At 43.2% G+C, this 26,788-nt stretch overlaps 1 protein-coding gene and 1 long non-coding RNA gene across 3 annotated transcripts in view; one reads left to right on the top strand and one right to left on the bottom strand.

The window, feature by feature from the left end:
• Positions 1-26,788, bottom strand: part of ASAP1 (ArfGAP with SH3 domain, ankyrin repeat and PH domain 1) — a 339,019-nt gene that overhangs the window by 85,385 nt on the left and 226,846 nt on the right. For both annotated transcript variants that reach the window (XM_028105646.2, XM_028105644.2), the window contains exons 6-9: positions 15,869-15,943; positions 15,314-15,363; positions 8,425-8,554; positions 7,073-7,158 (exon numbers count right to left, since the gene is read on the bottom strand). In XM_028105646.2, coding sequence (XP_027961447.1) covers positions 7,073-7,158; positions 8,425-8,554; positions 15,314-15,363; positions 15,869-15,943 — 341 coding nt within the window. The remainder of the gene's footprint in view (positions 1-7,072; positions 7,159-8,424; positions 8,555-15,313; positions 15,364-15,868; positions 15,944-26,788) is intronic.
• LOC114211162 (uncharacterized) lies at positions 12,314-16,686 on the top strand. Its single transcript, XR_003609675.2, has 3 exons — positions 12,314-12,566; positions 12,777-12,823; positions 15,465-16,686. It is a non-coding gene; the product is annotated as an uncharacterized LOC114211162 (long non-coding RNA).

The following is a 26,788-nucleotide window of genomic DNA, read 5'->3' as shown; positions in this document are numbered from 1 at the left end:
ACATCTTAAGGACAATGAAGGCACTGATAAAAATGACAAGTTATTTATCAGCAGGTGAAAGCAAGCTGGAAGGGGGACAAATTCCTACCGATTCAAAAGCTGAAGAAAGACCCCAACAAGTCTGTTTTCCTACGTTTGAGTTCTCTAGAACATTACAAACACAGACTAAGAAAAATTAATAGAATGAGATATCATTTTAATCTACAATATAACTCAATTTTTACAAGTAAATCATATACATAAATCCAGTAATCTTCTGAGTGCGATTATGGGTTTTCTTTTTTGTTAACTTCATTTTCTAAAACATATCATATATTCAGACATCAGACAAAACAAAATTATAGAAAAAAAACAACATTTCGTCTAGAAGGAGAAGGTTGAGCTGAGCCCCTCTCAGAAAGTTATGCTAGGGCTCACTTCTGGGTTTTGGTGAGAAACAGGAATAGGAGGCAGAGGGGACTGGATGCAGGGAGAACAAAACCGTCTTGACATTAGTAACAGTCATCAGTTAAGCAAAGGCCGACGTGCTGTCGACTGCACAGTCAGTCTGGTGACCCCTCCCGTCTGTGCCCAACTGTCCCCTCCTTGAGCAGTTTAGTCTCAGCCACGAGCTGGGTGGGACTCAGAGTCACGGTCACATATCACCTGCCACAACCTTTCACTGAGGGCAGCAGACTTGCCTCTCTGTTCCCTGTCTCCTCCCTCCAGTGCACTGCCTCTGGTTCACTAGAAATGCATGAACTTCGGAGTCAAAAGCATATTACGTTTTGGCTCTCAATCTCACCGTACGTACAACCCTGGGCAGGCTACTGACCCTGTCTGAAAATGAGCATGATCATCCCCAAAGGTGGATGTTTTCTGGCTTCCAGGAGAGGCAGATGAACTACTACAGATAAAGTGTTCTGTAACTGGAAAGGGAAGCACAAATGTCAGTTCTGATTACCTGCCACTCAACCTGAACGTGGGAGCCTTCCCCGCGGAAGGCAACATTACCTCTCTGACACCCACTTGCCGCTTTCTCTGTACATTACTGAAATATAATGAGATCTTTGGAAAATAGATGATTAACAGTAATAATAATAATGACAACTGGCACGTAACTATTCTGTGCCAGTCACTCGCTATTATGCACAATTAAATATTTTCTTAAGTCTCCATTAGAAGCCAACAAAATAATTATTATTAACCTGTACCAGACAAGGTAACTGAGGCCCAGCGAGGTCCAGTCGTTTAACTGCGGTCATCCAGTCATTCAGGACAGAGCTGGGATTTGAGTGTAAGCATTCTTAGCTCTGGAGCACAGGTAAACACATCAGGCTGAGCTGGGTCCAAATCCTGGCTCTCCTGCTGAGTAAGAGCATAATCTCCGAATCCCTGCGCCTCCGTGTCCTTAGGCAGGAAGCGGAGATGATCCCATGTACCGTGGAGAGTTCTTGTGAGCACTTCGATAATGTTCTTAAAATGGCAGGCACAGAGAAGCAGTTCAATACACGATGGCCACAGGCCGGCAAAATGAGCCTCATTATTCCTCTCACCTTAGAGACACAGCTGCATTGACTTTGCTTTTTAAATAAGCAGCTTGAAAGAAATACGACCATATTTTAATGACCCAGAGTGCCAGAAAAAATGTAAGTTGCCAACTGATAGGCAGAAGGACCCCCATGTTTATCCTGACAGGCTGTGACACATCCACAGCTGCAGAGTGCAGGCTCATGAGTGTGAACACAGTCACCCGTCCATCAGGGAGAACACATACACCCTCCTCAGAGGGAGGCACAGTCTTCTCTAACCTGAGAAAGTTGCTATGTACTTCCCCTCTTATTCCATCCAAACAATGATGGGAAAGGGTACTATGTTCTCTCTGCTTTTAATTTAATTTCAAAGAAAGACAGCAGGATCTCCCTGCTACCCCAACCACGTATTCTGCTCGGCTTAGAAAGAGGGGCCATTTGGCCAAAGGCTGAAATGCTCTGGGAGCATAATATTACCTTCAAAAGTTAGGATGCCCTTGTAGTATCACAGAGAGTATGGTTCTTTAAAACAAATCAAAGTATAAAACAAATTAAGAAAAATGAAGTGATTTCTTAACACATCAACCGCCAACCCCTCTTGAAAGCTTACTTCCAAGCTTCAGGTGCTGATTTCCAGCTAGCCAGGGTGACATTTTCTCCTAGAAAATTTTCTCTATGTGTGTCCTGTGGTAGTTAAGAAACTTAAAGGGACAGGGGTTAATTAGTGTAAGTACTAATTAGCCGCAAATCCATCTCAACAGTTCAGGTCAAAGAGCTAGCTCAGAGTGATATAGAGAGAGTCTTAAAAATAGGGATGTTCAGGCTCAAATCCAGGCTCAACCAAATTCAGATTTCTGACATATTAAGAGCATGCACTCTGGAGTTAGAGACCTGCGTGCAAGACTTAGTTCTGTCAGCTTCTACATATAAATTCTATGAGGGCATAGATCTTTGTTTTTGTTTTGTTGCTGTTTTTGGCATGAAAAAAAATCAAGATAAAATTCATGCAATGTGGAGGCGCCTGGGTGGCTCAGATGGTTAAGCGTCTGCCTTCGGCTCAGGTCATGATCCCGGGATCCTGGGATCGAGGCCCACATTGGGCTCCCTGCTGAGCAGGGAGCTTGCTTCTCCCTCTCCCTCTGCCTGCCGCTCCCCGTTTGTACTCTCTTGAGTGTCAAATAAACAATAAAAAATCTTTTAAAAAAATTCATGTAATGTAAAATTCACCATTTCAAAGTGTACAATTCAGTTTAGTATATTCACAATGTGGTGCAACTGTCCCCACTATCTAAGTCCCGAACATGGCCGTCACCCCAAGAAGAAAGCCTGCACCTGTCAGCAATGGTCTCCAGTTCCTCCCTTACCCTAGCAAACAATGCTTTCTTGTCTCAGTGGACTTGTCTTCTTGGACATTCCATTTAAACGGAATCATACAATATGGGGCCATCCACGTCGGGCTTCTTTCACTTAGAATAATGTTTTAGATGTTGAACCCGTTGCAGCATGTAGATGGATTTGTAACCCTCCTGGGAGCTTCCTGGGTGTGATCTGAAACTGGCCGCTGCAAACGGAGGGCAGGAAGAGACCTGAGAAAGTGGCGGGCCCCTCCAGGTGGGCAGGTGGCAGTTTTCATAACAGCAAAGGGAGCTGACACTGAGTGTTGTCTTGGGCGGCAGCTATATGACTGGATCCCTGCACCTGCCCTCCAAATCTCTGAAGTTTATAAAGAAGCCCCAACAGTGCTTGGTCATGTATACACCTGCAGGTGTTCTCAACGCCACATCACCAACTCAAGGCCACGTCCTTGGGGCAGCCTCTGGGGGGAGTGGGAAAGGAAAGCAGAACCCACATTCGAAGGACAGGGAAGAGAGTGAGGAGCCTCGGAGTGACATGGTCCAGCTCATGGGGCAATCAGCAGTCCTACAGTCCAACTATATTCCACTGCACTGCGGTACCATATTTTGTTCATCACAGGATGGATATTTGGGTGTTTCTACACTTTGGCTCTTATGAATAATGAGGCTATAAATATGTATGAACACATTTTTGCTTAAATACCTGTTTTTAATCCTCAGTCCTCTTGGGTATATACCTAGGAGTAGGATTGCAAGGCCATGTAATTCTAGGCTTAACTTTTTCAGGTACTGCCAAGAGTTGTTCCAAAATAGTTGTACCAACTTACATTTCTCTCAGCAATGTACTGCGGGTTCCAATTTCTCTACATTCTCACCAAGACCTAGTTTCCATTTTGTTGTTGCTGTTGTTTTTTTAAATTCTGCCATCCTAGTGGGGGCAAAGTGGTATCTCACTGTGGTTTTTGTTTGTATTTTCCTCAATGACTAACGACGGTGAGGCTTGTTTCTTGTGTTTTCAGCCATTGTGTATCTTTTCTGGGGAAATGGCTATTCAAATTCTTTGCTCACTTTTAAACTGGATTATCTTTTTGTTCTTGAGTTGTAGGAGTTCTCTATATATTCTGGACACCAGACCCTTATCAGATAAATGATTTGCAAATATTTCCCTCCCATTCTGTGGGCTTTTTGCTTTCTTAATAATGTCCTTTCACTCACAAAACCTTTTTGAAATTTGAAGTCCAACTTATCTATTTTTCTCCTTTGGTTTCTTTTGCTTTGTTCATTTGACACATTTATCGAGCATCTACTGAATGAGTGAATGTGCCTTTGGGCAGGTTACTCATCCTTCCGGAGCTACAATTTCCTGATTACTCTTGATAAATGTTAGCTATTATTATTTTAAAATTAAGGATAATACAGTAATGTTTGTAAGTGCTCGTGATCCTGCAGATCATAATGACATTTGCTAGGTGGAAAAGGAGTGGGTGAGCAGTAGGATATTATATTTGTTCTGAAAGCAGCATGTTCCCCACAATGTTCAAGTCTGAAACTGACAAGCATTTGGGTGTGGGTGAGCTGGAAAGGGTAATAGAAAGTCAAAAGCTCTTCTTTTCTGCTCCCTTTATTGTTCCATTGTAGTAGCTGTATCCCCGCTGAGATGATGGGACTATACATGGTATTACTGGAGCAAACTGACTCTTGGGCGCCCCCTGACATTGTACTGAAAATCATTTGGAGAACTGGAGTAAGTACTTAGGATATGAAATCTCTTTTTTAGAAGATTTTATTTATTTATTTGACACAGAGAGAACGCGAGTGCACAAGCAGAGGAAGTGGCAGGCAGTGGGAAGGGGAGAAGCAGGTTACCCGCTGAGCAGAGAGCCCGACACGGGACTCCATCCCAAGACCCTGGGATCATGACCTGAGCTAAAGGCAGACGCTTAACGGACTGAGCCACCCAGGCAGCCCCCTTCTCTTTCTGAATTAGGTAGGGAGGTTTTACAATATTAAGGGTTTTGAGGGATTGCCTGAAGTAGGAAAGAATGAGTCTCCCTGAAAGAATACTACCCTGGCTTCTTGCTAGGTGGGAATTCTTGAGGTTCAACCAGGGGCAGAACCCCATTATAACCATGTTTGTGAATACCTCTCCCCACAAGGAGGTTTTTTACTGTGTGGGGTTTCCTTCTGCTGATCTCTCTGCTCCCTGGAGAGACTCTTTTACCAGATTTCAATGGCCAGATGCTAGCCATCCCCCAAGTCTAATGCTGACTGCCACCACCCCTGTCAAGGAGGCCTCCTCAGTCTGCCTGGATGAAAGTCTCGCCTTCTCCTGATGCCCGTATTAGCAATTACTTCCTAGGCCCACTGTGATGACTAATGACCCAACTTACTTCCAGGACCAGAGAATTAGCTCCTGAAGGCAGAGTCTTGTTTCATCTTCCTACCCGAGAGCTACTGGCCTTTGTCAGGAGATTGATAAATATTTTTGGAAAGTGAAAAAGCAGGGAATGAAAGAATGGAGGATGCCTTAGCTAACCAGGTCAGAGCAGTTCTTCTTTTCACCTTTAGGAACAAAGGTTAAGATCTGTATAGTTTACAAGACACCTGACATTTTGGAAAACTAATGTTTGTGGAAGTTAAAACCTTCTTTGTAGGCTAAGGGAATGTGAGATCAGATTTCTAGGGGCACCTGGCTGGCTCAGCTGGTGGAGCATTCAACTCCTCTTGGTCTCAGGGTTGTGAGTTTGAGCCCCACATTGGGTGTAGAGCTTACTTAAAAGAGAGAGAGAGGGGGAGAGATTTCTAAAATCAGGTAAAATCAGATTTGCTGCCAAAGTGTTGTAATGGAGAAGACTGAGAAGTTTCACTTATTTCTGTAGAGGTTTCAAAGCAATGATATGTTTCTAGGAAAACTGAAATTGATGAAAGATTAAAAATTCCACCCGAAACTGAAATTAGGGACTACCCCGACACATTTCAAAGTTTCCTATGTACCCCACTAAGCTATGAAGCCAAAGGTTAGACCAGGTCTTCAGTATGAGGCTTTCACAGGCAAACTTTATCTTATAAATGTGCAACTGTTTCTGCTTCAATGTATTATTTTTTTGTATGTGAAACATACTTATACAAGGTGGAGTTTACGCGGAAAAGAAGGAAAAAGTTAACAAATCAGATCTATGTAAATAACAATTTCATCATTAAAAGCTTCTCCTGGAACAATTCTGTACAATACCTGTACGAATGAATGATTTCAAGTGCCACTTGGAATCCTCAGAGCTGCAAATACATACAATGTAGCCGGCATGGGACTAGGCTCCATATGCATTATCTCATTTAATTCTCACATCTACTAACCTTAACCCCACTTGACAGATGAGGGTACTGAGGTTTAAAGAGGAACCTGATTAAGATCACATAGTCACCTGGCTGCAGAGCAAAGATCTGAACTCATCTTTCTGACTCGTGCCTTCTGTGCGTCCCACAATATTAATGCCGACCTCCTCAAATGTCCCAGTTACAAAGATCTTCTTAGATAGAACATTACAAATTTTAATAATGGGCATGTTTTCACATTAAAAACTCTACCAGAAAACCCATGAAAGCGAATCCAGTAAGTAAACAAAAAGTAACTAAGCAAATATAATGCCACAGAATCTCAAGCATAATAAAAATGCAATGTTAATAAGCAAAAATGGTGCTGGTATAAACAGCAGACGTACCACCAGTTACGTAGAAATAGAAGTATAAAGTCAAAGTATTCTTAGTGCCCCAGGTATATAATTTCACCTAATTTAGGTGACAAAGAAAAACAATTCCAAGTAGGTATACATGGAACAAATCACCTGAAAATAGGTAAAATGCCAAGCAAGGGAGGAGGGTGTGAGAGTCACTTGAGAAGGCCTCTGCCGTGACAGGGTTGCATGTATTTGTAACGAGAGCTTCACAGACTATCAAGGCCACCGTCAGGATTCATAAGTAAGACAGCATCTTTGAGTAGCCACATACTTGCACTAATTTGAGTTACTTATTTACAGAAAACAACAAAAATGGAAGATAATACCATTTCTTATCATGTGGCTTTGGAAGGTTCTAATATCACACTACATAGAGTGACCAAATGAAAACCAGAAAGAAGGAATTAAGAAAACCAAAGAAGTGAAGGGAGTCTTCCTGGGCTAATAATCATGATCACGATATTCTACTTACTTGCACTGTGCATGATAATACTTTATAAGATTCTGCAGCAGATCCACACCCTTTTTGGTCTTGATTTCATTAACTTTAATGAGATACTGTGGAAATAAAACAAAATTGTATGTTGCTCAGTACAGACAGGGTTTTCCAGTCATGGGTTTGGGTGGGAGAACGCCAATCATGAATCTGCACAAATCACTGAACCTTGGTTGCCTTCAGACAGTGTGAGTTCAATTCAGGAAATGCTGATTTGGCAGTCACAAGTGTACAAACGAAATGATTAGAGTGTTAGCATTTTATGAATGCTCAAGATTAGTTTACAAGACAAACAGAAATCAAACATAGCAAAACATTCTAGAATAACTCATTATTTCCCCCTGGTGCAGTGGATCTCAAACTTAAGAGTTCACATGGTCAAAACCTGAAAGATGGTTGACTGTTCTTTGCAGAAAACAAGTAAAACAGCATTCTCTTGAGGCATATGCCATCAGATAGCAAAACTTTTAGAAAGAATTTTTGGTACTCAAGAACGAAAGGATAAAAAAACCACGAAAGAATAAAAATTAAAATAACCCATTATTAATTTATGCAGTTAACTAACACTACCAGGTCTGATCTTTACTAGTGGTCAAGATTTTCTGTTGATATTGTTTGCTTCTTTTTCACTTGTTTTATTATGAAGAAGTGTTTATGAGCAGATAGGTTTGAGAAGAAGCTAAAAGTATGAGGAGGGGGAAAAAAGAGTATTTAAAAAAGAAAAACTTAATTTAAAATTAAGAAAATTCTATCCACTTTAGTATTTTTGGAGAACTGTAAAAGGAACTCTATGACACAATGTTAGCATCAGAATGAGCAGAGCGTCAGGTCAGGGAGTGCCAGTGTTCACTGGGAACCCAGTTTGAGAACCACTGCTTTAAGTCCAAGGGAGCATGCTTTCATTACATTTCTTTCATGAACTCAGGCTTTCTTAATGACTACTTTATTTAAGCTTTCATTCAAATTGGACACATGGTTAAAAAAACAAAAAACATGCTCTAAACCTGTACCAGGAAGACTTCATATTCACCAGTGTTACTCCTCACCAAACATTTTTTTCACACTCACTCACAAGCAACATTAAAGTTCTCACCAAAGAATCCTGTTTTGGCATAAAGAGCCCCACAGGACCAAGGCTCAAAATATGAGACCACAGTGAAATGGCGGATCCCAAAAGGCTTGGAGAAAAATGGAGATGAGAACCCTTAAGAAACAGTCCCCTCCTCTAATAATCAAACAGCCTGCATTTAAGCATAAAAACTCCTGACTAGCAGGAAAGATCACAGTTAAGGAAACTCTGGGCAAATGCTTGCAAAAGCTGTTCTTACTTCGCACATTTGCAGCTGAAAGAGGCGCCGTTCCTTCTCCATCTCCTCTGCGATCTCAGCTCCTGTGATCTCTGTGCGGATCATCCCATGCTGCTTTGCATGCTCTCTTTTCTCCTTCTCAATTTTTGTACTGTAATTAAAGCAGATGCCATCATTAAAAAAAAAAATTCACGTCTTTCCTTTAACAAGAGCCACTGATTGTTTCTTAATTATGAGCGTAGTAAGAGGCAGGAACTCTTACATAAGTTGGTAATATTGATCAAAAGAAAGAATCAAAGAGAACACACTGCACAGATTTTCACCTAGGAAACCTCTTATATTTTAACTCTGATCTTACACACGGATGAATTCTTTAAAGATTTATTTATTTTAGAGAGGAGAGAGAGAGAAAGAGAGAGTGTGTGCATGAAGAGGAGAGAGAGTCCTAAGTAGTCTCTGCGCTGAGCGTGGAGCCCGACACAAAGCTCGATCTCATGACCTTGAGATCACAACCTGAGGTGAAACCAAGAGTAAGAAGCTTAACCTAACCGACTGTGCCACCCAGGTGGCCCCACATGGATAAATTCTTATAAATTCTCTCACAATTTGGTTGGCATGAAGAAATCTTGACAGTTGACTTTTTCTTGGGTCAAGGACTTTAGGATGAAAAAGAATCAGAAAGTTGGAGACCAGAGGCATATCTTGATTACCAACAGATGATGGGTCTGAAAATTATTTCAAGACAATCAAAGTGCACAGTGGACATGCACAAAAAGTAGTCAAAGGTAATTTCCAATATTCCTCTAGACCTGGGTGATTTCCATATCCCCATAACACATTTTAATCATTCAACCATTTGGTATTGGATTGTACAGAATAAGGATGGGAGAAATCCCAATCTATAATCTGGAATCCTATGAAATGTTCTTCAGTGAGGAGGGGGCCAAGAATGAAGCAGGCAATTATAAAGAAGGGCCCATATTAAACCAACGCAACCTGAGGCTAATGCTTGGCTATGATAGATGGTACTCTGGCAGTAACACCAATGGTCACCACCCTCTTTCCGAAAGTCCATCTAACTTGAAAACAAACTTCCAATTTCAAAAAGAGTGAATTTCAATTGTGAATGCAAAGATAAACTCACTTAGCCTTCAAGTCTTCTTTTAAATTGTAGTGGTGGGGAATCAAACCCCAAAGAAAGCCAATATCCTTGTCTATATACAAACACAGTAGAAAATCAACCCACTGGAAAATCTACTATAAATGTGGTTGGGATTCCTCTAACACCATAATGCCATATCTTATCATGCCACGTTGGCCATCAAGTAGGTGTGAAAGCAGATAGAGAATAAGCCTCAGCTCTCTCCACTGGTGTGGATGGGAGAGAAGCAGAAAGCTAAAGACATCTGAGAAGAAATGTGAGGAGCAGGCATAACTTAATAGCAGTAGACTTCTGGGTTAATGTGGTGACTTGACCACGTCTTCATTTCTTCTTCCTTCCATAATCCCATTAAAATGATACAAAACTCATAAACAATATAATCTCCCAAAGACAAGAACTGAAGACAAAAACGGATGAGAGAATTCAGCAAATATTTGGAAGAGCAGGTCTACACAGAGAAAAAGAGAAAGTGCGTACCCCGAACAATAGGGCTCCCTGCCTCCCTGGCCTTTGTTACGTCCAGATGCCATTACATACGATCACAGACAGGGGGCTGAGGGGGCTGGCCAGTGCCGGAAGACACACCTCTGGATATTGACATTTAGAATGCTCCTGATAAAAAAGCTGTCTTGGGGGCACCTGGGCATCTCAGTTGGTTGGGTATCTGACTCTTGATTTTGACTCAGGTTGTGATCTCAGAGTCCTGGGATCGAGCCCCGGGTCAGGCTATGAACTCAGCAGGGAGTCTGCTCGGGGGGGGGGGGGGGGGGGGTTCTCTCTCTCCCTCTGCCCCTCCCCATACTCTTTCTCTCTCAAAAAAAAAAAAAAAAAGAAGAAGAAGAAGAAAAGCTGTCTTGACATCCTAAAACCTAAAAAGGCAGCTCACTGCATTCTTGACAGACCCTGCTGACATGTGTGAGCTTTCCATCAACTTTTGGGTGCTTTGCTCTCAAATATGAATGGGCAGTGAAAGGTGATAAGATAATTGAGGAAAGCCTCCAACATGAAAGCAAGAGATCCAAATAACAAGTTGGGGGTGGTGGTGAGGTAACCAGAGGCAGTAAGAAAAAAAATATTTCATAAAATATAATCAAATCCTCAGAGAGCTAAAATACTGCATCTACGAAACAACAAGAAACTATAAAAGACCACCAAAACCTCCCAACTAACTGAGAAAAAGGGCTTTGGAAATTGAAAATATGACAGCCAAATAAAAAAGTCAAGTGCAATAGTGGGAATAAAAGGTTGAAAATAACCTAAAACATAACAGACAAACAGGACAGAAAAGAGAGGAAAACTGTAAGAACCACCTGGGGAGTCCAGCACTATACGGTGAGGCGCTTCAGGAAAACAAACAAACAGGAGGGAGGAAGGACAAGAAACATTTCCAGAGCTGAAGAACTAAAAATTGCAAAGAAGAGGTCAATGCACGCACCATGGCACATGAAGAAACTTTGGAGAACCTTTGAAAAAAAAAAAAAAAGAGTAACATCTTCTTTTCTGTTTAAAGATTTATTTGAGAGAGAGAGAGAGAGAGAGAGAGAGAGGGAGTGAGCAGAGGAAGGGGCAGAGGGAGAGGGAGAATCTTCAAGCAGGCACCCCGCTGACCATGGAGCCTGATGTGGGCTTGATCCCACGACCCTGAGATCATGACCTGAGCTGAAACCGAGTCGGATGCTTAACCGACTGAGCCACCCAGGTGCCCCAGAAGACTGACATTTTCTCACTGAAAATAAATGAACCTCCTTCCCCAAACCCCACATGCCCCACACAGAGAAATGGGAATCAAAGATGCATCGGATTTTTTTCATTAGCAAACACTGGAAATAAGAAAACAGTGGAGAAATGCTGTCAACAGTTCAAGTGAATATGGTTATAAAATTCAGATTTTACATTCAGCCAAACTCTCATTCTGTGTGATGGCAAAATGAAGATATTTCTGGACATGCCAAAATCTGAAAAATTTCCCTCCTTTAGAGCTGTTCCCTGGAAACGACTGGAGGTAGCATGCCAGTCAAGTATGGGACTACGCCAGGGAAGAGGCAGGAGAGCCTCCATGGAGGGGCAGCCCAGGACGACAGCTGTGGATCTAAAGAGCTCTGCAAGAATTCTCCAGGAAGAAAAGAAGGGACTGCCAGAGAACCTAATGATAATCCATATATAATCATTGTTACAACATGTAGAGTGTATTTTCTTTTTTTTTTTTTTAAAGATTTTATTTTATTTATTTGACAGGTAGAGAGAGAACACAAGTAAGCAGAGAGGCAGGCAGAGAGGGAGAAGCAGGCTCTCTGCTGAGCAGGGAGCCCGATGCGGGGCTCGATCCCAGGACCCCAGGATCATGACCTGAGCCGAAGGCAGCCGCTTAACCGACTGAGCCACCCAGGCGCCCCAAGAGAGTGTATTTTCTAAACAGAAACATTATTAATAGGTGTTGCATATTGGTTGGAACAGATAACAAAAGTTCACAGAATTTTCAAATAGAACCAACTAATGAAGAAATTAGGCAATTATTTCATTAAGGAAAAGCAAAAAATGGTGCTGTAATAACGGAAATCCATTATAAAACACCATTTGGCGGGCACCGAACATCTGCACTCACAGAAGTTCAAACACTGGATGAACAGGGTGATGGGGGTGGTTGTGCGTGAGAGCTGAGCCCTCATCTGCTGCAGCAGCACATCCGGTGAAGCAGGAAGGAGCAGCAAGAGAACACCACGGAACAGAGACAGACAAGCCGGGGAGCAGGTAGCAGGGGAACGGGACAGGAAGCAGTGGGGCGGGAAGGCTGGGCCGAGGACCGCTGGGGCCTTCCACGAGAAGCACGCCCACTGCCTACTTGAGACTCCCTCTCCCGCTTCTCATCAGGAGCAGCCCAGACGTCTGTACAGCGTGTAAGGACCGCTGTGATGGGTGCCCGGTCCGCCCTGGAAGCTGTACGTTCTCTGATAAACTCTCGTTGAAGCCACTGTTAGCGGGGCTTCTATTCTATGCAGTCAGAGTAAGTCTCAACCGATGCAAGGACTATTTAATGTTTGATGCATGGGTATCGTTTTGACCAAATATTATTTGATCATTAAAAAACTTGCTAGAAACTACTGATTGAGGGCCAACTGTATGCCAGATAGCAGAGGCAACTACTTTAACATATTATGTTATCTTGTCCTCACAGAAGCCTTGAGAAGTAGGTAATTTTTCTACTCTTTTACAGGTGAGGACCATCAAAGTTAAGTACCTTGGCTCAAAGTCCTAAAACTGGTAAGTGGCACCACCCAGACCCTCCCACGGTCTCTGATTCCCCAGTCTGTGGTCTCAACAATGATGGCTCACTGCCTCCTGGGTTCTAAAGAAAGACCCCAGACCAGCCCCCTTGGTTCTCACAGCAAATAAATTAACTTCTTCTTTTTTTTTTTTTCGGTATATTGTTTTGTTTTCTGTAATTCATAATCAAATGAGTCCTGTCACATCAAAAAATCAAATATTTGTTGTTTTCTTTTTTACTTCCTTTACCACTATACAGAGTGAGGAAGAAACCTATCTTAGGAAAACAATTTTTTTTAAAAGATTACTTATTTATTTATTTCACAGAGAGAGACACAGCGAGAGAGGGAACACAAGCAGGGGGGAGTGGGAGAGGGAGAAGCAGGCTTCCCACGGAGCAGGGAGCCCAATGTGGGGCTCGATCCCAGGACCCCAGGATCATGACCTGAGCCGAAGGCAGACGCTTAACCAACTGAGCCACCCAGGCGCCCCTGGAAAATAACCTGTTGCCAGGGATTTATTAAAAAAGAAAAATACAGGGGCGCCTGGGTGGCTCAGTTGGTTAAGCGACTGCCTTCGGCTCAGGTCATGATCCTGGAGTCCCGGGATCGAGTCCCGCGTCGGGCTCCCTGCTCAGCGGGGAGTCTGCTTCTCCCTCTGACCCTCTTCCCTCTCGTGCTCTCTCTCTCTCATTCTCTCCCTCTCAAATAAATAAATAAAATCTTTAAAAAAAATACAATTCTTTCCAGTGAAATCCTAAAATCAGGACCCACTGAACTCACGATTTTTGGTATACATTTCCAGATGTGGATAATTCTTTCATTCTTTCAGTAACTATTCCCTATGCACTAGCTATGCACCCAAGGCTCTGTGAGACCCTGGGAGATTAGCACCAAACACAAGGATGATGTGGTCACTGTGCTCACTGAGGCCAGATGCTGGAGGACAATACAGACTAGTGAACATCCAGACACGTTCGAATACAGTTGAGGAAAGTACCATGAAGGGCACCTGGATCGTCGGAGAACGGTTTATGTTCCATGATATTCATAATACTGACCAGCAGGTACTTCAAGCTCTTCCACTAACACAAAGATTGTTAAAAAATACGGTTATACCACCCAATATTGGTGGTATCTTAGTTGAGAGAACACATATTGTGTCTTGTTTTGTTATTTCCATGTCCTACAAAAGAGATCTACTCCACAAGCCTAGAGGAAAGGTTTTCTTCCTTTTGTGGACTCCCGCCCCTTTGGTATGTACTTAGTTCTATCCCCAGCCCAGTGCATGCAGCTGCCTCTGGGCAGGGCTGGAATTAGCTCACAAGTACGAGCATTCATACAGAAAGACAGGATGACAGGATGGCCCACAGTATTCATTTACATTACTGACCGTTTTAAGAAACTTTTTTATTCTCAGCTGCATTTATAACTGTCAATGCATAAAAGTATTCCTAAGGCAGCAAGTCTCCAGCAATGCACTGCTCACATAAACATTTATAGAAGTAGTTTGGCAAAAAAACAAATTTAATCCTGAATTTGTTTTGTTTGTGTTTTCATTCTGCTCTTATTGCTGTTGACGGAAATGGCTTTTATTCTCTTGTTTATAGCTATCCAAGTTCACAGCCAAGATATTTATTAAGTGCTTTAAAATCTATTTCTCCTCCTATTCCACCTCCTGGTAGTATAGATGTCTCCGAGTAATAATAACGAAGGAAGGGAGGGGCGCCTGCGTGGCTCAGTCAGTTAAGCAGCTACCTTGGGCTCAGGTCATGATCTCAGGGTCTTGGGATAGAGCCCTGTATAGGGCTCCCTGCTCAGTGGGGAGTCTGCTTCTCCCTCTCCCTCTGCCCCTCCTGCTTGTGCTCTCTCTCTCTCAAATAATTAAAATCTTAAAAAACAAAAACAAAAACAAAACAAAACAAAACAAAGGAAGGTGGTATGATCCATACAGATGAAGACGAGCCAGGCCTGTACCACACATCTCACATGCATCATCTCCATAATTCCCACAATAACGCCAGCAGGCCAACCCACCATCGCCTACCCAGCTTTCTGACCTTTTGCAATCTCCTCAGCCTCTCCGGGCTCCAGTTCCCCGAACCAGACACAGACAGTGAGGCCACCGTGAGGGGGTTACGCACACAGGAACACTGCGTGCAGGTCCCGGCGTTATTTCCTAATTATAGGTGGGAACGCCAATAGTCTACAGTTATGGGCTAACTATAATTAAAGAAAGGTTGCAACAGTCAGATCTACAGACTGATAGCTAGTAGCAGGAGCCATGAGTGCTGGAACACTCAGCGGTGACTGCACACCTCACTCCAGACGCCGAGGCAGGAGATGAGTCGCCCCTTCTCAGTCAGCACAGCCAAACCCTGAGCCCTTACAAGGATGTACTACACAAGCTGGTGTCCAGAAGAGAGGAGTCTTCCAGTTAACGGCTTCTAAAGAAATTCAAGACTATAAAAAACAAAAAGCTACTTACAACTTTGTCTCATAGTCTTTCCAAGCTTTGTCAAATGGCTTCTTGAGATCCTTAGGAAAGAGAAAATGAAACTGAGATTGAATTTACTTTTGCTTAAAGGCAAATAAATAATTCTGAAAGAACATCTCAGCAAAAGTGCTTTCCTTTACAGGACGCGTGAAGCCTGACACAGACACTCTGATGCACCGCAGAGCACGCATCACCCGCGAGAAGCCTGCGCGGGCCCGAAGGGCGAGCTTCCCGGGGACACCCGTGAAGCAGGATCTGGCACCCAGGAGAGACTGGGCCCGGGGTCGCCACTGATGTGGCCAAGACTCAGCGCAGACTGCCTGCACCCACGGAGGCTCTCACCAATATTCAGGAAAGTGCCTCATCTTACTCTTCAGTCAATAACATGATTTGAAGGGGCACATCTTTTCCAATGATCATTTTCCAAGTACTTTTTTTATGCTAAAAATATTCAGAGTGCCTTTCAAATACAAGCACCACGATGATCTTAAAAAAAGAAATCAATCCTTTCCAGTTAAAGTAAAAATCAGATTTCTGAACACTTACCCCTTTGACTCCTTTCAGGTCTCCTTTTAACAAGGAGTCCAAGGTGAAGATCACATTGTGGCTCAGACCCTGGAGCTGGAAAGCAAAGCAAAGAGGGAAAGATGGTTAAAAGAGAAGCGCATATAGAATAATAAAATCAGCTACTGTTGACTGAGCATCTTGCACACACCAGGCTCTGTGTAAGGGCTTTCGTGCACCAGCTCACGGACCCCGAGGTTGGGTGGCAAGACAAGTGTCCCCTCCAGCACGCAGGCAGAAAGCTGGGGACCTGTGCACTGAATGACCATGCGGCAGCATGCGTGCACCTATGTGAACAATTCCTCCAATCATCTATAGACCTGTCACTGCTCTCCTAATGACATGGTCGACCTTAATTCGACTTTTTTTCAACTGCTTCTCTCAGAGGAAGGAGGGAGCTACCCAACTGGCTTGCACCACTCCTCTCCATATGCTTCTATGGCCTCTGTGACTATCTGAAATTACCTGGTTTGTTTATATGTATACTCTCTGTCCCCGACCAGAACGTAGTCTCAATGAGGGCAGGGGCCTCGACTGTCCTACTCACTGTACCCTCTCTGTGCCCAGATCCATTAAGAAGACAAGACACTCGGGAAGCACAATCTAGAGCAAAGGTGCAGGGTTTTCACTGTTCCAAGGCAGTGGCCTGCATCTCCCTGATTTTAAGATGGTACAAAAGATGGTCATAAAGAGTCAAGGAGACTCCTAGCACTTTGGGGAAATCAGGGTTAGTTGTGTGGAACCGAGACGGCAGGGTCCTGCAGACCAGGTTATAGCTGGAGAGGTCGGTGGGCTCCCTCATTCAGGAAATAATTTGACTCCTGTGTAAGAGTGTAGTCATTTGTCACTCCAGCCAGCCACCCACCATTCCATCAATCATTTGCCAAGTACCCGTTCTATGACACCCACCACACTAGCGGCTGGCTAGGTAAAGGTGAATAAAACACTTCCTGCCTTGAGAGAGGAGATCATGGAATGCAACCGACTCTACCACATCTTGACATTCCAAGTGCTGTCCAGAGGCGGAAGGCGAAAGTGGGGAGGACCTGGGCTGACACTTGGGGCTTTGAGGAGGACCCTCTGAACCACATCTATAACTCGAGGACACGATCACCCACTGTAGACGGTGCTATGAAGGAGTTAATACACCTGACAAGTGCTAGCGGGTCTCCGGACACCTAGGAAGTGCTGAATACATGTTTATTTTTAAAGTCCAAGGGGATGTTAAATAAGAAATAAGAATACGGCCAAGTGGAGCGGAAGGGACACCTTCTGCCAACTCCTGTCTACTGCTCTCATCTGGGGCTTCCGGAAGCTTGCCATCCTAGCTCTGCCCTCCTCGGCCACCAATTAACACAAGGTTAGTTGTCCAGGGCACACACCACCAGAGGGCCTGGATCAAAAACCACCAACTCTCTCTTTCTTCTTTCAAAGACAAAGAGATTCTGAATACCAAAACAGTTTTGTCTATGCAACTGCACTAACCCCACATAGGGAAATTGCCTGGCTGGCAGGTGTCAAAAGCGAGAGAGCCACAGATTCAAAGTCTGCATTCTGTGAGGTCAAGGGCCTTGGTTCCTGGGAAGTGGGGTGAAAAACATCTTAGATATTATAATGGCTGTGGTTCTCCAAAGGGCCATAGCACATAAACTTGATATACAGAGTACATCTATTCTATTAAAACCTCAAGGGGGAAGTGATTAGTTAAAAGAAAGGTCTTTAAAGGGCACCTGACTGGTTCAGTCAGTGGAGTGTATGACTTGATCTCCAGGTTGTGAGTTCGAGCCCCACACTGGGTACAGAGATTACTTAAAATTAAAATCTTAAAAAAATATATATTTAAAAACGCTCCTTGGGATGGGGTGGGGGCATATAATAAAGAGTAATAATAAAGGTAATAATAAAGAAAAAGTTGAAAAACACTGGCCTTGGGTATGAGATGGGAAAAATAAAGATTAACAGGACTCACTCTCTGCCACAGATGAATAGCTGCCGTAATATCTTACTCTGAGTCCTCGGCAAGCTCGTTCCTGAACTACAAGCCTCCTGCATCCCACCAGCCCGTGGGTCTCAGGAGTTTGCGTGCATGTTGGCAAGTGAGGCAGGGGCCCGCCTGCCCTCCACTAGTCAGGCCAGTCTCTACCTTCCCTCGGTTTGTAGACATCCTTACATTATTCTCTTCAAAACATTTACCATCCCTCACCATTTACATATGTACTTGTTTCCTCATGTGTTCGCTGCTCCTCAATTTGAATGCAAGCTCTCCGCGAGCAGGCTCTGTATGTTCACTGCCATATTTCCAGAATTTAAAACACTGCCTAGCACAGAGTAGGTGCTCAGTAAGTATTTGTAGAGTGAAGGAAATACAGAATCATGTGAGTACAAGGTGTTCTTCTCTGTAGGACTTTATTTTTTTTAATTTTTAAAGATTTATTTAGAGAGCGAGAGTGGGGGAGAAGCAGAGGAAGAGAGAGAGAATCTCAAGCAGACTCCCCACTGAGCACGGAGCTCGACGTGGGGCTGGATCCCACAACCATGAGATCACAACCTGAGCCAAAATCAAGAGTCGGACACTTAACCAACTGAACCACCCAGTGGTGTTCCTAGGACTGTTATACTGAGGCAAAGCTTAGTGCTTGTCAACAGGGAAATAGTTAAATAAATTACGGAAGTTCTAAACAATAGCCAAAAAATGAGAAAGTTCTTTACATCAAACTTCGGAAATATCTCCAAGATAGATTGTTATGTGATAAAAGCTATGTGTAACAGTATTCATAGCATACAAAGTTTCATATAAAAAGAATAGGGACACCTGGCTGGCTCAGTGGGTGGAGCATATGACTCTTGATCCTGGAGTTGTCCATACAAGCCCCATGCTGGGTGCTGAGATTATTTAAATAAAGTAATAAAACTTAAAAAAAATGGGTTTATGTTTAAATTATTGCTGAAAGCATATAAGCATATAAGCTAGTACTGCTTCCCAGCAGGGACAGAGACTGGGTGTGCAAAGGGGGAGGGTGGGGTAAGAGCCTTTTACTATGGACCCTTGCACATAAAAAACATTTTTTTTGTACCATGTACTGTATTGTTTATTAAAAAAAAAGAGCAAAAATCCTAAAACACAAAATGAGATGACAGTGATTATCAACCATTTTTAACTTAGTCCTACATCAGGGTTTCCACCAATGCCTCAAATCCACTGTGAAATGGAGCAGGGAAAAAAAAATACATTAATGTCATTGCCACCTTGGTCTGAAGGCTGTATTACAACACAACAATGAAAGAATTATGAAACTCTGTGGTTAGTACTGAATGTGGGAGTTGCTCGGAAGGAAAAGTCCCTCAAAAGCCAGGTACTGACCACACAACAGATGTGCGCCGTAAGCTTTCAGTGCCACTGCCGTGGGCAGACACGGGGCAGGGGGAGGTGGGCGAGAGCTGCACTGGTGGAAAACCCCAAGAATTAAGAATTTCTCTGTGGTTATCCACACATATACTCTTGGGAGCTGATAAGAAACCAAGAAGGCCAAATATCATGTATTATGAATTCAGAATCTTCTCAGTGATGAGCCTAAGAAAAGGCCCCAGGAAAAAAATTTTGAAACTTAAACTTTCCCCACCTTACTTCCCAAGAAAAAGCAGGTTCAGTTGCAAAGACTAGCGAAGGAGACTTTTTTTTTAATGATTTTATTTATTTATTAGAGAGAGATCAAGAGAGAGCATGAGCAGGGGGCGAGGGGCAGAGAGAGAGAGAGAGAGAGAATCTCAAGTAGACTCCCCACTGAGCACGGGGCTCAACGTTGGGCTGAAGCCCACGACCCTGAGATCACGACCTGAGCCGAAATCAAGAATAGGATGCTTAACCGGCTGAGCCACCCAGGTTGGTCTAAGTACAAAGTGAACAGTAACTACCTGTCATGAAGATACAGAGGAAAGTCAGAGAAGACAGACTAATCTCAAGAAAAGGAAACATTTAAGAAATATTTACTGAGGGGCCAAACAAAATTTCCTTCCCTGGAGATCTCAATGAAGAGAAGACCTATTTTCTCTGATATTTGAAGGTATTGCTGAGTGACGGCGATGGGTTACATGACTTGACAGTTACAGGATTCTCTGATTCTCCTGCTTTTTTATTTTCCAGTTCTTTCAGGAATCCTTCCCATGGACTGAGCAAGGCTTGCAACCTGATGTGTAACAAAAGCATCTTCAGGGCAACCGCGAGGAGGCCAACATACCACAGTAATAGAACGAGTGGACAGCCTTCCTGTATCACCTTCATTATCCTCAATGGATTTTTTAAAAGGCTTTCAAATCTATTATATCATTATTTCCCATTAATTTTACTAAAATTCTATTGATTATTCCATTCCCATTTACTCAAGTTCCAATCTATTTCCTTTCCTTTAATGATAAAGTTGAATTAATGTAAGTTCTTCACACGAATCAAGATAACATGAGGATGAAGGACAGGTTTCTAAAAGCACCTCTTTTTCCACTTTATCAAGCAAACACATTAACAGCCTTTCAGGAATGATGTTTGGGTGTGGTAAATATATCTGCTTTCCAAACAAACTGTTTCCTTCCTCACAAAGAGGAAATGCCTCCCCCCCCCCGCAAGTATATACATCAAGCCCAACCAGAAATTTGGAATAAAGACAGGAGGCGGTTGAGGTCCGTCCTTTCATTATGCAAAAGTGGCTTGTTTAAGCAAACAAACTGTAATTAATATTGGTTTTGATCAAAATAACCACTTATTCCTTGCAACTGTATAGACACTACCAGACGTTATACACACAGAACCTGTAATCCCAGATGTGAGAGAGGACTTCACAATCAGCTTTCCTCTATGTATCTGCCCTAATTTTTTTTTAACCCCTTTAAAGTGTTTACCACAAAATGAAATGATCTTATTTCTTGCTGATGTATCACCTGTCTTTCCTCTCTTAGAAGGTATGCTTTTTTTATTTTATTATTTTTTTTAAAGATTTTATTTATTTATTTGACAGAGACACAGCGAGAGAGGGAACACAAGCAGGGGGAGTGGGAGAGGGAGAAGCAGGCTTCCCGCGGAGCAGAGAGCCCGATGTGGGGCTCAATCCCAGGACGCTGGGATCATTACCTGAGCCAAAGGCAGACACTTAACGACTGAGCCACCCAGGCGCCCCTAGAAGGTATGCTTCTTAATTAGGGGGAGGCATGTCATCTGTTTTGTCCCCTAACTGACCAGGTCCCAGAGCAGGAGCCAGGAAGCAGCTGAAGGTCACCATGCGGCCCTGTGGCTTCTGGCTGGCCCGGAGGGGCTCTCCACCGCCCCCCAAGAGCACAGAAGGGACATGACTCAGCAGAGCCTCATCCCCGTCCCTGTGTGAGGGCAACACAGCTCTACACATGATGCCCCCACGATGCCCACATGCACGTGGCACTTTATCAATTAATGAGGACAGAATTTGCTTGCTTTGCCATCCCACATTAATTCTGACATTCCTTCTCCGCTGCCCACTGGTTCTCTCTCTTTCCTCTCTACAGACAGAAACAGTTTCGCTGAAAGTAAGGCTAATGCAAATCTGCTGACTTGCTCAACACATTGGAAAATCCAATTAAAATAATGAGCCAGCTCCCAGCAGTTAAGTCCACGATTCCCGGGAATAAATGAGCTATTCTGTCTAGTGTGTTAACTCCTTCATGGCCTACTCATGCACCTTCATGGCACCCTATTGTCAGGCCGTTTCCGGGGAGTCATGATACACAGGAAAGAGTTCTCAGAAGGAGCTGAGAAGCTCAGAGGCATGTGCCCACTCATTACTCCTGGGTGACTCTGGGCAAACCGTTAACCCTACTGACTTGGTTTTCTGATTTTAAAATGCGTGTCCCAGCACCTTCCTCAACTAGCCCAGGCTGGTGTGACAGGATCAGGGAAAACAGATACCACGACGCTCCCACTTTGCAGCAGGCCACAGCGTTGCCTGCCTCCACCCCACTGCTCCATCGGTAGCTCCTGATAACCCTCAAAGTGTTATTAAGTCACGTGCTCAAACACACTCAGAGAGTTAAGTGGAGGGGTCAAACCACAACCCAGGGCTAACTCCAAAGTCAGTAAATTTGGTCTACAGCACTATCTTCTTGCAGATTATCAGAACGTTTTGAAGACTATGATATACTACACACATGAATGGACAATTGTTATCAGCTATGACTGACCTACTGAACAACTACTGAACTAAGCTTTATTGTATTTGGTTGAGTATGCATTAAGGGGAAACAAAGAATACTGCTCACAGGTTGAGGGCAGTTACAAATCCAACACAGATGAGAGTTAATGTTCCTACCTTACCCACTGCTCACACACTGGTAACTAAGTTTATGCTTCACGGCTGCCGGAGTGCCCAGGGTTCACATGGTCAAGTAGGTGACAAATACTTAGCCAGGTGTGTCCCTGGACAAGTCATTCAGCCTTTTAGAGACTCTCCTTGCTTGTAGTGGGAATGGTAAGGCGACCTGCTAAAGGTGTTGCAGAACAGATACTGGGTGCTATGCATGCGAAATGCCTCACAAAACAGACTCTTAATAAAATGTAACTAGGTTTACTTTCTCACACTTGAAAAGCTCAGTGGTAGTGGTGGAAAAAATACAATGATAGCATTTCGGATACTAGAATAGGTCTTTTGAGCCTGGGGTGGAGGGTGGGAGGACTCCTAAATGTCCTTCATATGGCGCCACATTCTCTCCAATGGTAGGTTCTAAGGTTGTTTCCCTGCCTCATTCTGCAAGGGGGTCTCTACAAACCGTAAGATAATGTATCCTATTATACATCACATGCTCTAATCCAGGCAGAGCAGCCTGAATTAGATTTATTAACATGACAGATGGTACTGTGTTTAACATATGTTATCTAAAGTTACTGCTCACAACAACTCAGTAAGATGATTCTTGGTCTCACCCAATTAATGAGGAAACAGGATCAGAGAGGTTAAATAACTGGCTCAAGGTCAAACAGTGAGTAAGCAGATGGATAGGTTTTTAATTAACATTTTTACTGACTCCATTCTCATTTCCTGAGTCCTACTATTCGAATGATCTTTTAAAGTGACTATCAGATCATATCACTCTCCTGCTCAAAACCCATCAATGGCTTCCCAAGGACCTGGATTCAAATCCAACCTCCTAGTTTAAGTCTGGCCCAGGCAACCTGTCTGAAGCCCCTCTACCCATTCCCACTGTCCATCAACCATGCCAGCCCTTCTTCCGGTTCTCAATCCATCAAACTCCCACGCACATGCTTTAGGACCACTCTTCCTTTGGCTACTGGCAAAGAACCTCCTATTCTAGTCTCCATGCCTCCTCCACAGTGAGGTCTTGAGCCCACTCTACATAGGTCTTTCCCGCCTGATTTCCCTTTAGTCTTAACGAGGCAGAGGAGGCTCACTTTCAGAGCACAGTGCATTTTACCAGCACTTGATTGTTTCTTTAGTGTCTAGAGCAAAGCTTCTTGAAGGCAGGACCTATGGCTGTTTTGCCACCACTTTGTTACATCAAACCCCTAGGACAGCATAGACCTGTCATATAAAACGCCTACTGATGGAATAAATGGCTGAACAAATGAATTCCTCTCCATGCCCAGGAAAGCTGTTCTGAGACTCAGAAGTGTTACAGAATCTGAGCCAGTTTTGGTCTTCCTGAAGCACTCTGCACTTCCAGATTAGAAGGCAGGGAGGTGGGGGGCAGATTTTAGGAGAAGGGTAGGAGATTAGAACTGCTCCCAGGATATGGCTGGGGGTGACAGACCCAGGGTCTGTCTGCCAGACTCTGACAATCGGGGAAGAAAAGTGTTCTAGATTTGAACCTGCCTCCACCTGGCAGTGTGGATATAGGCTGGTCACTTCTCACTGAAAAAACAAGGTCTCTAATATACCTTCCAGGTACAGTACACTTATAGCTTAAAATCAGCTATTGAGATACGACTGAATGCACCAGGAAAAAAATCCAGATCAACTAGGTGAGAAGAGCCAGAGGGAGACGCTCACACTGTCCTACAAGCAGGATGTGGCCCTGTCCCCCTACCTCTGACAAAGTAACAAAAACAGTAACTAAACAATTCCGTAATGATGCTGAAGAGTTAGAAGGGTCAGTTCATAGTTCCTATCAAAACCCTAGATTGTTATATATTGTCTGTCATGTCTACTATAAAACTTCTGCCACAATATAAACAGAACCTTTTGAAAAAGTCTGAAATATATCAAGAAAAGTGAGCTTCTGAATTTGACCAGAGCAAGAACAGACGGGACTACAAGGGTCCTGGGCTCCAAGCAGTTTCTCTCCATTTCCTAACCGACTCAGACAATAGTGAAGCAAGGGGAAATAAAAACATGCAAACTACATTCACACAGTAATGGGGGCCCAACATCGAAATAAGGTATTGTCAGGGCACATGCGGAAATTTCAAATGACACCCCTGACTCTTGTTCTCAAAGGAGAGAACATGGCAACAACAGAAATGCTCAACACAGGAGACTTGGGAAATAAATCCTGGTGCGAATAAATGATGGACACGCTAGAGTGCTGTCGGAAATGAAGTCATGGACACTGCCAAGGGGTTCTGCAGACCCTGCTGTGGGGGACAGTTGCTGACCGCGGGGGAGGCTTGAGGCTCCTCACTCCATCTCAACCACAGGAGCTCTGCATTAAGAGGCCGTATGCTTTCAGTTAAGCAAAGGTCTGAGGCTACAGTGCTTTACAAAACCAGAAAACGTTTTTCAAAATATGTAAGTGAAAAATCAGGTTATCAAATAGCACTATAGTATGAAACCACTGTGGTTAAAAAGTTAGGGTGATAAATACATCTATGATAAAAAGATTTATAAACAGAAGAAAAGATTAGAAGATACAGATCTATCTCAACCCATAAACAGCAGATTGTAAGGCTACTGGTGGCTTTTATTTCAGTGTTTATCCCCTGTGTTTTCTAAGTTTTCAACAATGAACTGGTATTATTTTTGTAATCAGAATATTAAGAAATATGACACAGAAACACAAGAGGGCGATATAATCACCAGCAGCCTATTTCTCATTCAGCTTGTTATCTGACTTACTAAAACAACACAGAAACCAGAGAGCAGGTATAAAAGTAAAAATAACGAATTAGGGAGTGAATGTGGCAGGAAACATTACAGCTTCTCTGTAACACTAGGGAATTCTGTATCTCTCTCCAGAATGACCACCCTTCCCTTACCAAGTACGGTCCTTGGACCACTGTGTTTGCATCACCCAGAACTTGTTAGAAATGAAATCTCAATCCTAATTAATCAGGCACTCTGAGGGTGCACCCAACCACCCACGCTGAAACAAGCTCTCTGGGCGTGATGGCACCAGCATTACATGAAGGGCTGTCCAAAGTAGAAGGAAAACCAAAGTTCCTTTAGAGAAGGGAAAGCCTACGGTCAGAATGTGGAAGGCGCTTGTCTAAGGTCTAGGGCATAATCACCAGGAGAAAAGCACAGGAGTGACTGTTCTGGGTGATCTGGGGAAGACGTGAGGTAAAGGGTGACCCAAATCACACTGTTATGCTACAGGAATCAGGAAATGACAATTTAAGCAGAAAATACAGTTCTCCTGGAAGTTTCACAGAGAAAAACGGATAGGTGTAAGTGTATCGGAGAATATGAGAATTCCTTAATGTAAAATAATGCAATTATATTTTGTCTAATTTAATTTAAGCAAATGAGGGGTTAGATTTACATCATCTCCTACATCGAGAGTGAAAATGAAAGCACTATTATCCCTTGCATTATGTGCAGCATCTGATTTCATTTGAGGATAATTATAAGAAAAGGGGGAGTAGCTAAGACTTAAAAGCCCGGAAAGCAAAAGGAAGAAAAGCCGAGGCAGCTAGGCCTTTGTTTAAAAAAAGACATCTCGACCCTAAGGATTTCTCTACTGTGTTTGAAAGGATCGATCGACTGGTTCACAATCGACTTTCAGACCCTTAATTTCATTTCCATGCATGCCATCTACAATTTGCTATGTTTAAATTAGAACAAAACCATACTGGAGGTGACATCAAATTCCATTTTCCTTGCCTTCACTGAGTATCTTTATCACCCACTGTATGTTTGACAATGAAAAACTTTTACTTAGCACCTTCCTAACAAATTAAAAAATGTAATAAAATAAATGTGTGCGAGCACTCGGGGCTCACCGCGTACCCTAACAGGAGGACACAGCAACGCCTCCTCGTAGACACTGTCTTCATTTAACTGGTAGGAAAGCAGGGGAGAGAGAAGTGCTGCCCTAGACCTCAGACAAGTGACTTCCGCGTTTTGACCGTAGGCTTTCCCTTCTCTAAAGAACTTTGGTTTTCCTTCTACTTCGGACAGCCCTCTGCTTGGACTGCCCTACTCTGTCTGCTTGGTCCGTATCTTGTGCTTCTCCTCACTTGATCCTCATGGAAAATGCTCAAATTAGCAATAACTGCACCTCGGATAAACCTCACTGGCTACAATACTGCTGCGTGTAAAGCTTGATCTTCACTGAAAATGTCAGAATCCAAATAATTTACCTCAATGGTGGCTGTAATATTCACCACCACTTGACATATTTCTAAGTTAGCCTTGCAGAAAAAGGGTCTTCTTGGATATTATGCTTGTGACACCAACTGCTGCCAGGAAACTAAAAAAAAAAAAGTTTTCTCTATTTGCAGGCAGCAAAAAAACAGGAAGTCTAAAATACCTGGTTCCATCCCCATGTCCAACTTTTCCTATAAAATGAAGTAGTGCTTTAGTGTTAACTATTAAAATAGTCTGCATAAGCAGTCTCTTAAACAGAAAGTGACAGCCAAGCTCAGCACAGAGCCAGGAACAGAGTGAATATTTAGTAAATGCTGGCTAAGTCAAGACCACAACTTAGAAA

Source organism: Eumetopias jubatus, unplaced genomic scaffold, assembly GCF_037043125.1.
Source record: "Eumetopias jubatus isolate StellerSeaLion01/CBP00866 unplaced genomic scaffold, mEumJub1_p1.0 scaffold_4, whole genome shotgun sequence".
NCBI classification, from domain to species: domain Eukaryota; kingdom Metazoa; phylum Chordata; class Mammalia; order Carnivora; family Otariidae; genus Eumetopias; species Eumetopias jubatus.
Note: the sequence above shows the minus strand (reverse complement) of the source record. Positions and strands in the feature narration are given on the sequence as shown.